Raw genomic sequence first — 14571 nt, 5'->3', positions numbered from 1 at the left:
TCTCTTAATTGAAAAACATATAAATATAGAATGTCATCAGACATCTTACAAAAACAGATATCTTAAATATGAAAAACAAATTCTAACTTTTCAGCCAGGCATGAAAATAACTAATGTTTTATAATAAACTCACCTTTCAGCTAAGTATATGTTTTCATCAATCAGTTCAAAATCAATTGGAATAGCCTCATCATCCTCTGCCTTTTCAGCTTTTACCAGCTCATTTCCAAATTTTTTACTAGGAGGTGGTGGTGGAGGTGGCGTTTCAGCTTCACTTGCCCTGCGCCACCGAGACTTCACCTTGATTGGTTTACCTACACCAACATCCGAATCTGACATGTCCTCTGACTGACTTTGTGGAGTGCCTTCATCATATGCCCCTTCATCAGGCTTACAAACAAATTCTGCTTTATGTTTTTCTGATTCTACATTCTGCCCTTCAGAAAGTTCTGAACCATCTTCAAATTTACTAATTGTGGCACTTTTAACAGGAATGACAGGCTCCCATTTTCCAAAACCAGTATGATCTTCAACCTCTAAACTTTTCTCTGCAATGGATACTTCATCAAATTTCTTCGTCTCTTCCAGTTTTTCTTCAAACTCAGGTTTCTTAATATCAAGTTCAGCTTCCTTCTCAGGTTCAATAGTTACAAGATCCTCTTGCCTTGGTTCAAACCTACTTACTCGTTTTTTCCTCCTTTTATTCTCTTTTGATGCATTTTCATTGTCCTCATTTTTAGACACTTGTCTCAAATTTGGATGTCCTGGTATGCCAGGTCCCCCAAATCCATGCTTAAATTCAAGTTGCTCTTCATCATCTTCATTAAAATCTGGTATTGGGGTACGATTATACTCTTCTTCAGGTTCTGTAGGTTTTACTTCTAGATGTCTCTGATGTTCAAATGAAGGTCTAGAATCCTGTCCTGATTGATGATACCCAGATGGTTGAAATCCAAAAGACTTTTGGTGCATTCCATCTTCACACTGTCCTAAAGGAGGTCCAACAAGATGATGAGGTGGACCTGAACTGCCTTCCATTTGAGAATTTTGACCCATTTGAGCCTGGCCATGATCTAAAGACATTGAATGATGAATTGGCATCATGTTTGGATCTATTTGATGAGGTCCTGGTGGAAATATTCCTGGACCAAATCCAGGACCTAAAGGAAATGGTTGTGGTGGTCCAGGAGGCATTGGTGCTTGCATCATGTGTGGAGGAATACCTTCAGGATAAAAATGGGGTCCCATTGTTGGTTGTTGTTGTGGACCCATGAGTTGGGGCTGGAATATGTTTGGGTCTGCCGGAAACCCTGAATATGGCTGCTCTGGCATTGATGGAAACATAGGCATATTCTGTTGGTGAACTGGAAATGGCTGTGGCAAAAAATGAGGAGCAGAGCTAAGATCTGCTTGTACATACTGACCATGGGTTTCCATGAATTGATTACTTGCATCTGGTAATGAATGATGTTGTTGAGAAGCCGGAGTTGCTATTGGATGTGACACAGAACTCAAAACAGGGGAGGACCCTACAGGTTGTAACAAGACTTTCTTTTTTTCTGCAAGTTCCTTTTCAAATTTTTCTAGAGCAGACTCCTTTTTTGGTTTTTCACTTTTAGGTTTGTCCCTTCTCTTGTCCCTATCTCTACTGTGACTCCTACTTCTTCTGTTTCTACTCCGAGATCTGCTTCTTCTGCTTTTACGGCGATCTTTAGATCTACTTCTTCTATCTCTACTTCTACTTCTACGATCTCTTGATCTGCTCCTTCTGTCCCTTCCTCTACTCCTACTACGCCTATCACGGCTTCTACTTCTTCTGTCTCGACTCCTACTTCTTCTGTCCCTACTGCGACTTCTTCTATCTTTTGACCAACTTCGTGATCTTCTCCTAGGTCTATGCCTATCCTCTTCTCTGAATCTCTTTTTACGCCTCCTCTCTCTACTTCTATCACGTTCCCGGCTCCTATCTCTACTTCTTCCTCTATCTCTTCCCCTGTAAGTGTCTCGATCCCTGCTTCTTTCTCTACTCCTACTATCACGACTTTTCCTCCTATCTCTGTGACCTTTATTGTCCCTTCTGTCTTCAAAATCATCATCTCTTCTGTACTTTTTGTCAGCACTTCTTTCAAAATCCCTTTGTAAATTTGCTATACTGCTTTCTGTTTCTTGACCATCAGAACTTTGACTATTAGCTATCTGTCCATGAAATACTGGACTTTCACTGAAGGAACTGCTAAGATCCAAACCAGGATTTGTGTCCTGAGTATGAAGCTTCTTTAATAGTTCTTGCTTTTCTTGTTCAAGCTGTCCAAGATCTGCCTCATCATAACTCCTCTCAAAACTAGGATTTTCATGAGATCCTGAATGTATCAAAACACTTCCAGATACATGAGTTGAAGCTGTTACTTTTGTTGTATCCACTCTCTGACCAACAACCTCAATCTTTTTACCTTGAAGTAATTTTGCACTTCTTTGTAACACTTCAAGTCTTCGTAAGTTTTCTTGCCCTATAACCTGGATTGCTTTTCCAATCTGTTCTGGACTGATTTGAGAAGTTTTTAAAATATTTTCAGCTTTTCTTACTTCTTCAGAATGAGGAGCTTGTAAGGCTTCCCCAGCTTCTGCAGATTCAGAAATAATTTGCACATTTGAAGTGCTAGGTGCTGAATGCTGTGAAATATATACATTTTCGTCTGAAGAAACTTCTTCTTTCTTTTTATCATCTGACTTGTTGTCACTTTGACTTGAACTTGCACTTAAATTTGTTGGGCCTATTACCTCAATGACATTTTCAGAATGTTGGCTGTTGGATGATGAATTTCTTTCTTCAGACAAGGGCTTGAATGATGCAACAGCTGTTGTAAGTATAGGTGGTTTAGGTAAAATATGAAATTCAGGAGGTCCAAATGAAAGAGGTTTAATTGGGTCATCAGACAATTTAAAACTCATTTTTGGTTTAACAGAAAGTGAGCTTTCAGTGTCAAAAACATCTTCCAACATCTGACTTGTCAACTTTTTCTTAGGTTTTTTCAATACATTTGGTTGTAACTTAAGCGAAAAACCCTTAACAGAATCTTTCAGGAATGTTTCTTGGAGTAATCTTTTTGCCTCTTCTTTACGTAACTCTTCAGATGGTTTCTTATCCGTTAACACAAGAACTTTAATATCATGTTTCAAATCTTTGTCTGTAGGCATCTGAACAATTTCTATCTTTTGGGGTGTCTCTTCAGGTTCATCTAGTTCCATGTCCACTGTCTCAATTGTTTCTTTACTAGTTTCCCCGAGCTTACCACTAGATTTGCTCGTTTTTGATCCAACCGTATTCTCATTTTCATCAATGCTTGAAGTTGGAATTGGTATGTCCTCAATTCTGTCACCAACTATCTCTGTTTGATATTGAGGCACAGGCACAAGTGGAGTTTCAACTTCAGTGGACAATGTTGAAGTCTTTGACTTTTGTTTTTGACCTAAAATCTCTTCTGTAAGAATATGTTTGGTTGGTACATCCTGAACCGAATCTTGTTTTTTATCATTTTGGCTGATGCGTCCCTTTTTTGGATTGATAGTTTTAATTTGATCAAAACTGTTTAAGTTTTTTTCTGATTCATTTAGAACAGGTGATTCAGAGCCCAGCTTATCATCCAAAGAAAGTTTTCGTTCTTTTCTCCCTCTGCTGGGCATATCTCTGCTCATTACTGGTGGCAAAGAGACATTCTGAGCAGCAGCTTGTTTTCTAGTCAATCTCTTAGTCTCTACATTAATGGGTTCTGGTTCTTGTTGAGCTTCCTCCCTACCCGATTGGACATTTTCATTTTCATCCTCATCACTATTATATTTGAGCAACTGTTCTTTTTCTTTAAAAAATGACGATGACTCACTTCTTACATTTGTTTTAGACAAATCATATAACTTTTCAACAGACACCGTTTCTTCCTCTTTTAAATCTTTTTTCTTTGGGGAATATTTAAATAATCCTGTTGGTGTTTGTCCCCAAGAACCTTCTAAGTCATCACATATACCTTTATCATTATCTTTAAAATCATCAGAAGCTTTGACATTGGTTAATTGTCCATGAATCTTCACTGGAGAAAATTGTTCAAACAAATTTGACCTTTCAGACTGTTCAGCTGTGGGAGAAGTTAATTTTGCTTCTTGTTCAGCAGGTGAATCCAGATTTGACTTTACAGTTGATATACTGGTTGAAAGTTTAAAACTAATTTCAGCATCAACATCGATAAAATCATTTTTCTCATCCCGATGGGGAGATATTCTGGTAATTTTTTCTGATGATTCTGATTCTAGAAGTCCTACTTCAGCTAATGACTTGTTAATGTCAATATCAGATTTTTTAAGTAAATTCTTTTGCTCTGAACCATCTACAGAATCTGACCTTATTAATGCAACTTTTTCAAAATTAAAATTTTCTGATTTCTTTTTATTTCCTTTTTCCACTACTGAAATCTCATCCAAAGATGTTCTGTCATTATGCCTTTTCATCCTTACAACACTGTCTTCATCATCAGATGCACTTGAACTAGACTCAACATCAGAACTGTCACTAGATTCATTTCCAGAAGAGCTTCCTTTTCTTTGTTTTGTTCTCTTTCTTGGGCGTTTCTTGTCTCTATCAGTGCTTGAAGACTTACTTCTAGATTTACTTACTTTCTTTCTTCTATTTTTTGAAGAAGCATTTCTTTCATGTCTATCATCGAGGGATCTCCTATTTCTATTAGAATGTTTATCTGGAGTTTTACTTTTCGCTTTCCTTCTTTCTCTAGAATTACTCCTGTGCCTTGTTCTCCCATGTGAAGAGCTTCTTCTAGTTCTTCTCTCCCTTGTTTCACTCCTGCACTTGTGTTCCCTGGACAAACTTCTATCCCGAGATGATCTTTTCCCTTTCTGTTTATCTCTAGAATAACTTCTTCTTCTTCTGTCCCTCGTTTTTTCTCTGTATGTACTTTGAAAGCGTTCATGAGATAAACTTCTTTCACGGTCTTTTGAAACACTTCTATTATGGTGAGCTTTTCCCTTTATGTCTCTTGAACCACTTCTTCCTCTTTCTTTTGATACACTTCTTTTGTAATTATAACCTACATTTGCTTCTCTAGTTTTTGATTTATCCCTTTCTTTAGACAAACTCCTGTGCCTTTCCCTTGAACGGCTCTTACTTTTTTCCTTTGACATACTATTGCTTCTCACTTTCGACATATGTTTTATTGGATGTATAATTTTTTTATCTTCACACTCTTCATCTTTATTCATTTCAATATCTGTATCAGTCTTCTCTAACTGTTTCTCTATAACTTCTGCAGCTTGTATGGATTTCTTCAAAGCCTTTTTTGTTTCGTAAAAACTTTTCTTTGCTGGTTGATTTTCAGAAACTGTTATCTCCTCAGCATGAGTACTGAGTTTTAGTTTAGGCATTTGAGATAGTTCATCTGTTTCTTCTACATCTTCCACCATTATTGCAGACTTTCCAATAATTTTCCTACCAGTGGTAAATTTCATCGTTATCTTCTGCCCTTCTGTCCTTTGAGAAGAACTATGGAGATTACTTACAGCAGCTACGTTTGGAACAAACGAAAATGCTTGCTGATTAACTGATTCACCAATCTCATCTGGTATTGGAATTTTCTCTATAACAAGGTCAGTACTATCTAAATCTGCATCTTTTCCTTTCACAGAAGTTGTTTCTCTTTCAATGTCTCTATGCTTCTCAACTTTAGGACTTGATAATGGTGTTGAGTCTGAATCTACAGAAAATGGATCGTATAAATCATCATTATCAGGATTATTTTCCTGCTCTGCTTTTTTCTGATCATCAGTATCCCATCTTGATTTAATTTTTGTTTTAAGTTTATCTTTTTCATTTGGAATAAATGTCTTTATTTGAACTTGCTTCAATTTAGGTACAATCTTTGCATCAGATCCTGAATATTTTAAGTCAAGCTTATCAGATGTAACACTTGAAGTATTTGTCTGTTCTTTAGTACTGGAGTCAATACTTCTTTGAATTACTCCGAGGTTTGGTATAGTAACTGTAGGTGGTGGAATATTCAATGCATGTGATGAAGGTAAAACTTGTTGTGCAATAGTTGATGGTGGATTAACAACATTCTGAATTATGGACTGTTGGTGGTTGGAGGGAGCAGGTACCCCAACTGGTGCAGGCACTGGAGCAATTACTGAATGTAGTGCTTGAAATGGATAAACAACAGGCTGAACATTTAAATTTGACACAGATGTATTAATTCCTATATCTGGTAGAGTTTTAGATGAAAACATGGATGACTGAGAAGAGACAACTAAAGGTTTTTCTGATTTTGATCTAGCAACATTTTCAAACAAATCAGATTTGTTATTATGTTCTTCAGAATCTGATTCAGAACTGTTATTCAAATGTTCAAAAGGGTCATATAAGTCAGCCTTACAAGTTTCTTGCTTTTTTTGTTCTGCACTATTTCCATTATCTTCGGATACATTTTTCTTCTCAATATCAGTTTTTACTTCATCTTCTGACATGTTCAAGTTTGTGCTTGTATCAGTATCACCACTAAGCCTAAAACTGATTCTTGCTTTTGCTTTTTGTGACTGTGCCATTGTTTCTCCTGGATTTCGACACTGATCAGTTTCCATTGGCTCTTCTTTATGGTTGTCTAACAATTCAGGTATATTTTTGTTTACTTTTTCTTTACTCACTTCTTTAGGTGAGGATGAGTCAATATCTGATGCATAGTCTACAAGCAGACTTTTATGTCTGGATTGATTAAGGTTTGATTTTCTTGATTCCTGTCCAAAGTCTGACTTCTCCTTCTCTTCAGGAGGCTTTTCACTATCTTTAAATACTGCAGAATCCTTATCTTCTTTATTTACGGAACGAAAACTGTCTGTACTAGAATTCAGTTTGTCAGTTTTATCTGCATTGTTCCCAGATTTTTTCTTCTTTTTTTTCTTCTTTTTCTTGTGTTTTTTCTTTTCTTTTTCCTTCTTATCCTTTTTCTTTGAATGCTTTTTGGATAACTTTTCATCTTTACTAAATATATCAGTCTCACTTTCACTATTATCACTTGGTACTGAAGGTATTTCAGAATTTAATTTCCCTCGAGATGATGCACATACATTTGCATCAGAAATAGTTTCAAATTCTTCTTTATCAATCTTTCCTTCTTCATTCAAATTATTGTTTGAAATATTTGCCTCTTCAATGTCTGTATTTTCTACTGTCTGGGGAGTACCTGGGACAGGCCCCATTTTGGAACCTGTCCCAGCTTTCACGTTTTTTTGACCGGTCTGTTTTGAATGTTTTCTCCTCTTTTCAATGTCACTTTCAGAACTAGAGCTAGAACTGGAAGAGTCACCACTTTTACTTGAACTGTACCTGCGTTTTTCCTTATCTACTTCTCTTTTCTTTCTTGACCTATAATCTTCATCATAGCTTTCATCCCTATCTTTGTTCCTTCTATCCTTCACATTTACTTCTTTTTCTTGCCAATTTGAGCTTCGACTTTCTCTTGCATATCTATCATCAGTTCTTGGTGATACACTTTTTTTCTCACTTCTTTTTCTACTCTCTCTATCTCTGCTTCTTTGTCTCTCTTCGTATTTCCGCCTTGATCGTTTTTCATCACTTGAAGAGTCATCTCTATGTCTGGGACTTTGATCTTCCCCTGAATCACTATCACTAGGATTCCTTTCCCTCTTCTTTTCTAATTTAAAAACTTTACTTCGGGATCTACTCCTACTTTTGCTTTGTGAGTCAGGGCTCCTACTTCTTTTTCTCAGCTTTCCTGTGTCAAAATCATTCAAATTCCTTTTCTCTTTACTCAAACTACGCTTCTCTTCTACAAGAATTTTTTCCTTTAAAAACAATTTTCTTTCTTTAGACGAACTAACTGAACCTTTAATATTAGTATCACTTTCTGGATCACTTCTCTGTTGTTTCCTACCAGAGTATCCCTTTTCTTCCTTTTCATTACTTGTGCTACGTTTCTTTTTCCTCACATCAGAATCCTTATCAATATGATGTTCCTTGTACTTCTTAATTCCTTTCGTGACCTCAGTTAATTTATCATCACTGTCATCACTGTTGTATTTTTGTCTTTCTTTGCTTTTTCCTTTCTTTCTCCTGTAATCATCATCTGAATCACTTCTATCTTTTCTTTTCTTTCTACTGTTATCTTCATTAGATTCACTATCATTTTGTTCTATTGCTTTGGGTTTCCTGTTTCTTTTTCTTCTCTGAACATCATCATCGCTCAATTCACTTTCTTCTGAATGTCGTTTGCCTTTTTTTGATTTTTTGTTTCCTTTAATTTCTTTCTTTTGCTTCTCTTTAGACCTGTATCTTTGTCTAGAATAATCTTTATCATCATCCATACTTTCACTTTCTCTAGACGGTCGTCTTTTTTGTTTTTCTCTTTCCTTATGGTATCTAGTTTCATCTTCACTTTGCTGAAAAATGTCTTGCTTAGTATATTTATCTCTAGTTTTCTTTTCGGTTTCTTTATATTCCTTCGGTTTATCTTTAATTCTTCTTGCTATTTTTTCTTCTTCACTGTCACTTTGATATTGTGACTTTTTGGTTCTCTTATCGCTGCCTTTCTTTTTATATTCATAGTCATCTGAACTTTCATATCGTTTTTCCTTGACTTTTTTCAATTTATCTTTTGATTTCTTTGATCTTGTTAGAGACTCATCACTTTCAGATTCATATTTCTTTAATTTTTTTGATTCCTTGTATCTCTTCCTTAACTTTGTTTCATCGTCACTGGAATCAGAATCTGAACTAGCATGTTTGCCAGAGTGTTTCCTTTTATCTTTTTTCTGACTACCATCCTCATCACTATCATAGTCATCATTTTTTTTCTTTTTCTTGGATTTCTTTTTCTTCTTTTGCTTTATTGGTGAATCATCATTCTCACTTTCAGAATCTGCATGTCTCCTTTCTTTCTTAGTTTTCTTTTTAGATGATTTGTCTTTTTTCTGTTTTCTCTTAGACTTGGAATCATTTTCATCACTACTATCACTACTTTGATCACTTACTGATTCCCTTTGTTGTTTAGCTTTCATCATCTTATTCAGCAATTTCAATTGATTGATCTTACTTATATCTATTTCTAACTTCACAGTTCCGGATAAATTTTTTGATGAAGCATCCTCTTTTCTTGAGCGTGTACCTGAGCTACTTCTAGCAGGCAGCAATTCTTCATTGTGAGTCTTTTCATAATCATCACCACTTTCACTTCCACTGTCCCATTTTGATTTAGCAACTGAATGCTCAACAAGTTCAGCTCGACTTGGCCTATCTTCATGTCTTTTTTGTCTACTGTCATCTTTTCTACTGCTTTTGTAATTGTCTCCACTATCACTGTCATAATCCTTATACTTTCTTCTCCCCTCACGTTCCTTTTCAAAATCGCCTTCATCTCTTCTATCATACCTTTTACCTTCTTTGTCCTTATCCTGTTCATAATCTCTCTTGTATTTTTCTTCTTTTGTTTCTCTATACCTGTCTTCTCGAGCATTTCTACCCCTTTTATAACTTGACCTGTCTTCTTCATCTCTATGTCTGCTTCTTTCATTTCTAGAAAAATCACTTGTATCATCTCTTACAGCTCTTCTGTCATCTTTATAGGATTTCAATCTTCCATCTGAATCATCTGTGATCCTTTCTTTTCCCCTATCTTTATCCTTGTATTTCTCTTTCTCATACTGCCTCGATATTTCCTTGTCTTCACTATACCGCCGACTTAATTTGTCTTTTTCTTCTGGTGTCAAAGCTCTTTTCTGCCAAGAATTTTTAGACATTAATTTTTCATCTTCTGAAGATGAAGAATGACTGATTTTTTGTTTCTCACTTCTTTTTTCTTTTGTCAGATAATCACTTGTTTCCATTTCTACATTATTATCATTGTCTCCTGAAATCTCAGAAAATCTCTGCTTATCTCTGTCATAATCTTCAAATATACCCCTTCCTTTCTTGTCTGCAGTTTCTATGAATAAATTGTCTTTAACATCAGTTTCCATTTCCTCTGTTGGCTCTGTCTTAACAACTACTGATTCTTTTTCAATATCTAAAGTAAAGCTTTTATCTCTGCTTCTACTTTTCTTTTTATCAACTGATAAATTTCTGTCTTTTTCTTTTCTCTGAAATCCTTCACTTGAACTTCTTGAATTCCGTTCCTTTTTTTTCTTCCTAGATTTCCTTTTTTCCTCTTCTGAATCACTATTACTGCTGCTTGAGTCACTTCTAGAACTACTCTCATCTTTTCTATGTTTCTGCTTCTTCTTCTTTCGATCTTTCTCTTTACTTTTTCTGTCTCTGCTTTGTTTAACTTCTTTATCTTCACTGTCTCTTATATGTTTTCTATCTTTTTTTGCACCACCTCTTCTGTCTCTTTCAGTACTGCCCCTTTCTTTAGATATTCTTTCTCTGCTCTTTTCTCTTGACCTCCTATCTTTACTATCTCTTTCTCTATAAACCTCATCTTTAGCATCTCTTTCCCTTGACTTTCTATCCCTACTTTCCCTTTCCCTTTCTCTAGACTTATACTCCCAGCTCTTTTCTATACTGCGTTCTCGGCTTCTTCTAGAACCCTGGTTTCTACCAGGTCTAACTCTTTCGTTACTTCTATCATTGAATCTTCCTCTTTCTCTTGATGTGTTGCTTTCATGTTTTATACTATCTGCTTCTCCAGGTCTAGGAAAACGCCCATAGCGTTTAAAAAATTCTCTATCTTTTCTCCATGGAGAGAGTGACCTATCTCTCCTTTTAGATTGGTCTTTTGAAATGCTCCTCTCTCTTGACTTACTCCTTCTTCCTCTAGATCTGCTTCTCTCGGTTGATTTTTTCCTTTCTCTTGATTTGCTCCTTTCATGGGAAATGCTTCTTTGTTTCTTATACTTCTTTCTTTCTCTTGAATCTGATCTTGATAGAGATCTTTGATCTGGAGATACAGATTTTGATTTCTTTCTTCTCTCTTTAAAAAGTGATTTTGATTTTCCCTCCAAGTCTTTCTCTTTTGAATGTTTTTCCCTCTTTTCTGAACTACTTTCTTTTTGTATCTCTCTGTATGACAATTCTTTCTTTTGCTCCTCTTCGGTTGATAAGGCTGTTAAGACTTGTTTCTCTTCCTCCTCCTTTTCTGCTTCTAATTGTTTAAGCTTCCTGATAGCAAATGTGAATTTACCCTGGCCTTTGTCTTGGGCTTTCGCTTCATCTTTCACAGATGTTTGCTGTGAAAGTGGAGTTGGCAAAACAACTGGAAATTTTGTGAATTCAGTTTTGCTATCTGTCTTTTTTAGCTGTCGCTTTTGCTTAAATTTTTCCAGCAATTGGGAAGCTGTCACAGGTTCTTTTGGAGTTTGTGATTCCAAAGCACTTTCCTCCTTAACTGATGACTTATTCTCATAGTACAGATATCCTTCACCATCAGTAACTTGGTCCTCAGAAAATTTCAACTCTGATTCAATTAACGTTTCGGATTCATCTGTTTCCATTGCCGCTGATTCATCTTTTCCAGCATCATCTTTAGTTGGCATAGGTTGATTGTCTTCAATATAAGGTACATCTTCTTCTGACTTCATAGTGTTTGGTGGTATGGTGCTGCTCAAGTGCTGGACTTGTTGATCAGATGGTGCCTGCAAAATGTTCGAAACTGGAACTTCTTGTTGCTGAATAACTGCTGTATTCTGAACAGCTTGTGTTAGAACTGTGACTTGCTGCTGCTGTATCTTAGAAACCTGCGCTAAAGAAGCCGTCTCTTGCTGGGAAACAACAGGCACCTGATTAGTTTGCTTTAAAGGAGTTATTGAAACTACTGCTGGTGGTGCTACAGGTTGAGGTGTCCAATTAGGATCAAACCTGGATCTCCTTGCAGATTGAGAAGGTTGTGTCACAGTCTGAATTGGTATTTGCACAACAGAAACACTTTGTACAATTTGTTGGTTTCCTGTTGGTGGTGTAATCTGGACAACCTGCTGTTGTGGAGTTGTAGCTGCAACTCCCAGTACCTGACCTTGAGAAACCTGTTGCAGTTGAGCCTGCTGTCCAGTTACTTGAGTTGTTCCCTGAACAAACTGTCCAAGAGACTTCGCTCCTGGAAGCCCTGAAATTCCATCTTCAGTCAACTGCTGATGAGTTGAAATAGGTAGTGTCTGAGCTACCTCTGTCATTGGTTGTCCACTAAAGCCTTGTGAAACAGCTGGGGAAATTGCTGTCATTTGATGTAAGGAGGAAGAAACTGGTAATGGGGGCTGATCTTCAAATGCTTTTATTTGGCTTGATGAATATGACTGTAATTGTGGATGTTGTGGTTGTGTATTACTCTGTGTAGGTTGCTGCTGAAATAGGGAAGAAGCTGATGATGCTTCAGCTGGAAGTTGTGGCATATCAGCAGAGCCTATAACTGTTGAAGACACAGGTTGTTCAGGTTGCAGCACAGGAATCGGTGGAGTAGCAGGTTTAGGAGCTGGTCCAACTATTTGCACAGCATCTGGAGGTGGTGGAAACATGACGTTTTCAAGATCTTTGTCACGCTTTTTCTTCTTTTTTTTCTTAGGTTCAGGTGGTAGAGGGACATCATCTGGTAAAGGAATTGACATTGGCAATGGTACTTCATCAAATTCAAAGCTTTGCTCATCTGATACCCTCTCAGAATCTCCTTTCTTTTTTTTCTTTTTGGATTTCTTTTTTGGTGTTCCTCCACTAGATTCAGACCTAGGTCTGCTTTTATTATCAGCATCCAAAATTTTTGCTAAATCTGGATTCATACCCATGGCAATGAGCTTTTCTGCAGATTCTTGGGCTATTTGTGGTTTAGCAGCAGCAGCCTCAGGTGGAGGAATACCTTGAAATGCTGGATTGAATCCCTCACCATGAAACACTTCACCTGAAAAAGTCTGCGGAGGCTGTGGTATATTAGGCATATTAAAATTTGTTTGAGGTGGTGGTGGAAACCCTTCACCTTGCCATGGTCCTTGTGGTGGTGGAGGAAACCCAGGCCCTGGAGGTCCAGGTGGTCCTTGATAACCAGGTCCCTGTGGTGGCCCTGGTCCCATTCCATATCCATGTGGAGGAAAATTTCCAGGTCCCATAGGTGGTCCACCTGGACCAAGTGGTGGTCCACCAGGTCCCATCGGAGGACCCCCAGGTCCCATTGGAGGTCCTACAGGACCCATGGGTGGTGGACCCCTGGGTCCCATCATTGGCCCAGGCCCATAACCATGGGGTCCATAATTTCCATGACCTTCTGGTCCATATGGTCCATCTGGTCCAAAATTTCTAGGTCCATATCCTGGTGGCCCTGGTGGACCATGGTGCCCATGTGGAGGCCCAGGAAAATTTGGCCTCTGTCCATAAGGTCTAGGGCCTGGCCCAAAGTCTCTCCCAGGTGGACCTGGTCTTCCTCTGTCATAGGGTGGACCAAATCCATCATCATAATCTCGTCCATAATCACGGTCACGATCACCAAAATCATCCTCAAAATCCTCCTCATCAAAATCATCAGGATATTTATATTTGCCATGTCTTGGTCTACGCCATGGTCCTCTACCAGGACTATGATCATCGTCATCCATTTCTTCTCCCCTTCTTCTATCATCACCTATTCTGCGATCATCTGCCAAACGTCCTCTATCTTCAGAATGTCCTCTGTCATCCATGCGACCCCTACTCCTGCCACCAGAATATCTCCCCATATTCTTTTCTCTATCATTCTTATTAAAATCATCCTCATCAAGCTCTATTGGTCCAGTAATTCTGCTTGGAGGATTGGAAACAATTGATGGAGGGGCAGAGATAAGAGGCATAATTGTTGAATCATCTTTTATATCTCCCTGAGCTCGATTCTTCTTTCTTTTACTTTTATTTTTTGGAGGTTTTGTTTCATAGGGTAGAGGTGGTTCCTTTTCAACAGCAATTTCAATCATGCTATCACCTTGTCCTTCTTCTAGTTTAACTGACAAAATAAATATAATAAATAAATAAGTATAGTAACAAGAGCTGTCTGAGGAGCAGCCAACATCACTTTTCTTTTTTTCTTTTTTATATTATAATAAAAGCAAAGTAAAAGACAGACTTTCAGGGTAGTCTGCTTAAAAGTTCTTTCCAATTTATAAAGAGAGCAGGAATTCCAAGTTGATACATTTCAGAAATTTACCTTTACAAATAAGTTTTCATAAATAAGTCTCATGATAAACATTTGTGCCTCAAAAAACTCAATTCATGTTATTTGAAAATTCCTCCATGCACAAAGAAGTTATGGCATGGACAAGTTTGGATGCACGCACGCACACACAAACACTGAACAGCCATTATGACAACTATATCAAGCTTAGCGCAAGCTGGCTTGACAAAAATCCTCTGACAACTAAGCATAATATTTCAAAGAATAAGCAAGATACAGTGTTGACAACCAAAATTTTATATTTTCATTTGAACTTTGACCTCTTGTGACCTCGACTAATTTTGCGAAAGACAACTCGACTCACTCGGTTATATTAAAATCCATGCAAGTATATAAAAGTTATACTCACAAATAAATATTTTAATTTGTAAACTGATCTTTGACC

The 14571-nt window shown here is 37.2% G+C and overlaps 1 protein-coding gene across 4 annotated transcripts in view; it reads right to left on the bottom strand.

Moving 5' to 3' along the window:
• Window positions 1-14571, bottom strand: part of LOC132718079 (uncharacterized) — a 49628-nt gene that overhangs the window by 19761 nt on the left and 15296 nt on the right. For all 4 annotated transcript variants that reach the window (XM_060701709.1, XM_060701708.1, XM_060701707.1 and 1 more), the window contains one exon: window positions 134-13958. In XM_060701709.1, coding sequence (XP_060557692.1) covers window positions 134-13958 — 13825 coding nt within the window. The remainder of the gene's footprint in view (window positions 1-133; window positions 13959-14571) is intronic.

The sequence above is a fragment of the Ruditapes philippinarum genome, unplaced genomic scaffold (genome assembly GCF_026571515.1).
Source record: "Ruditapes philippinarum isolate M1 unplaced genomic scaffold, ASM2657151v2 ctg1164_1_1_1_1, whole genome shotgun sequence".
NCBI classification, from domain to species: Eukaryota; Metazoa; Mollusca; class Bivalvia; order Venerida; family Veneridae; genus Ruditapes; species Ruditapes philippinarum.
This window is presented reverse-complemented; position numbering and strand designations above follow the sequence as displayed.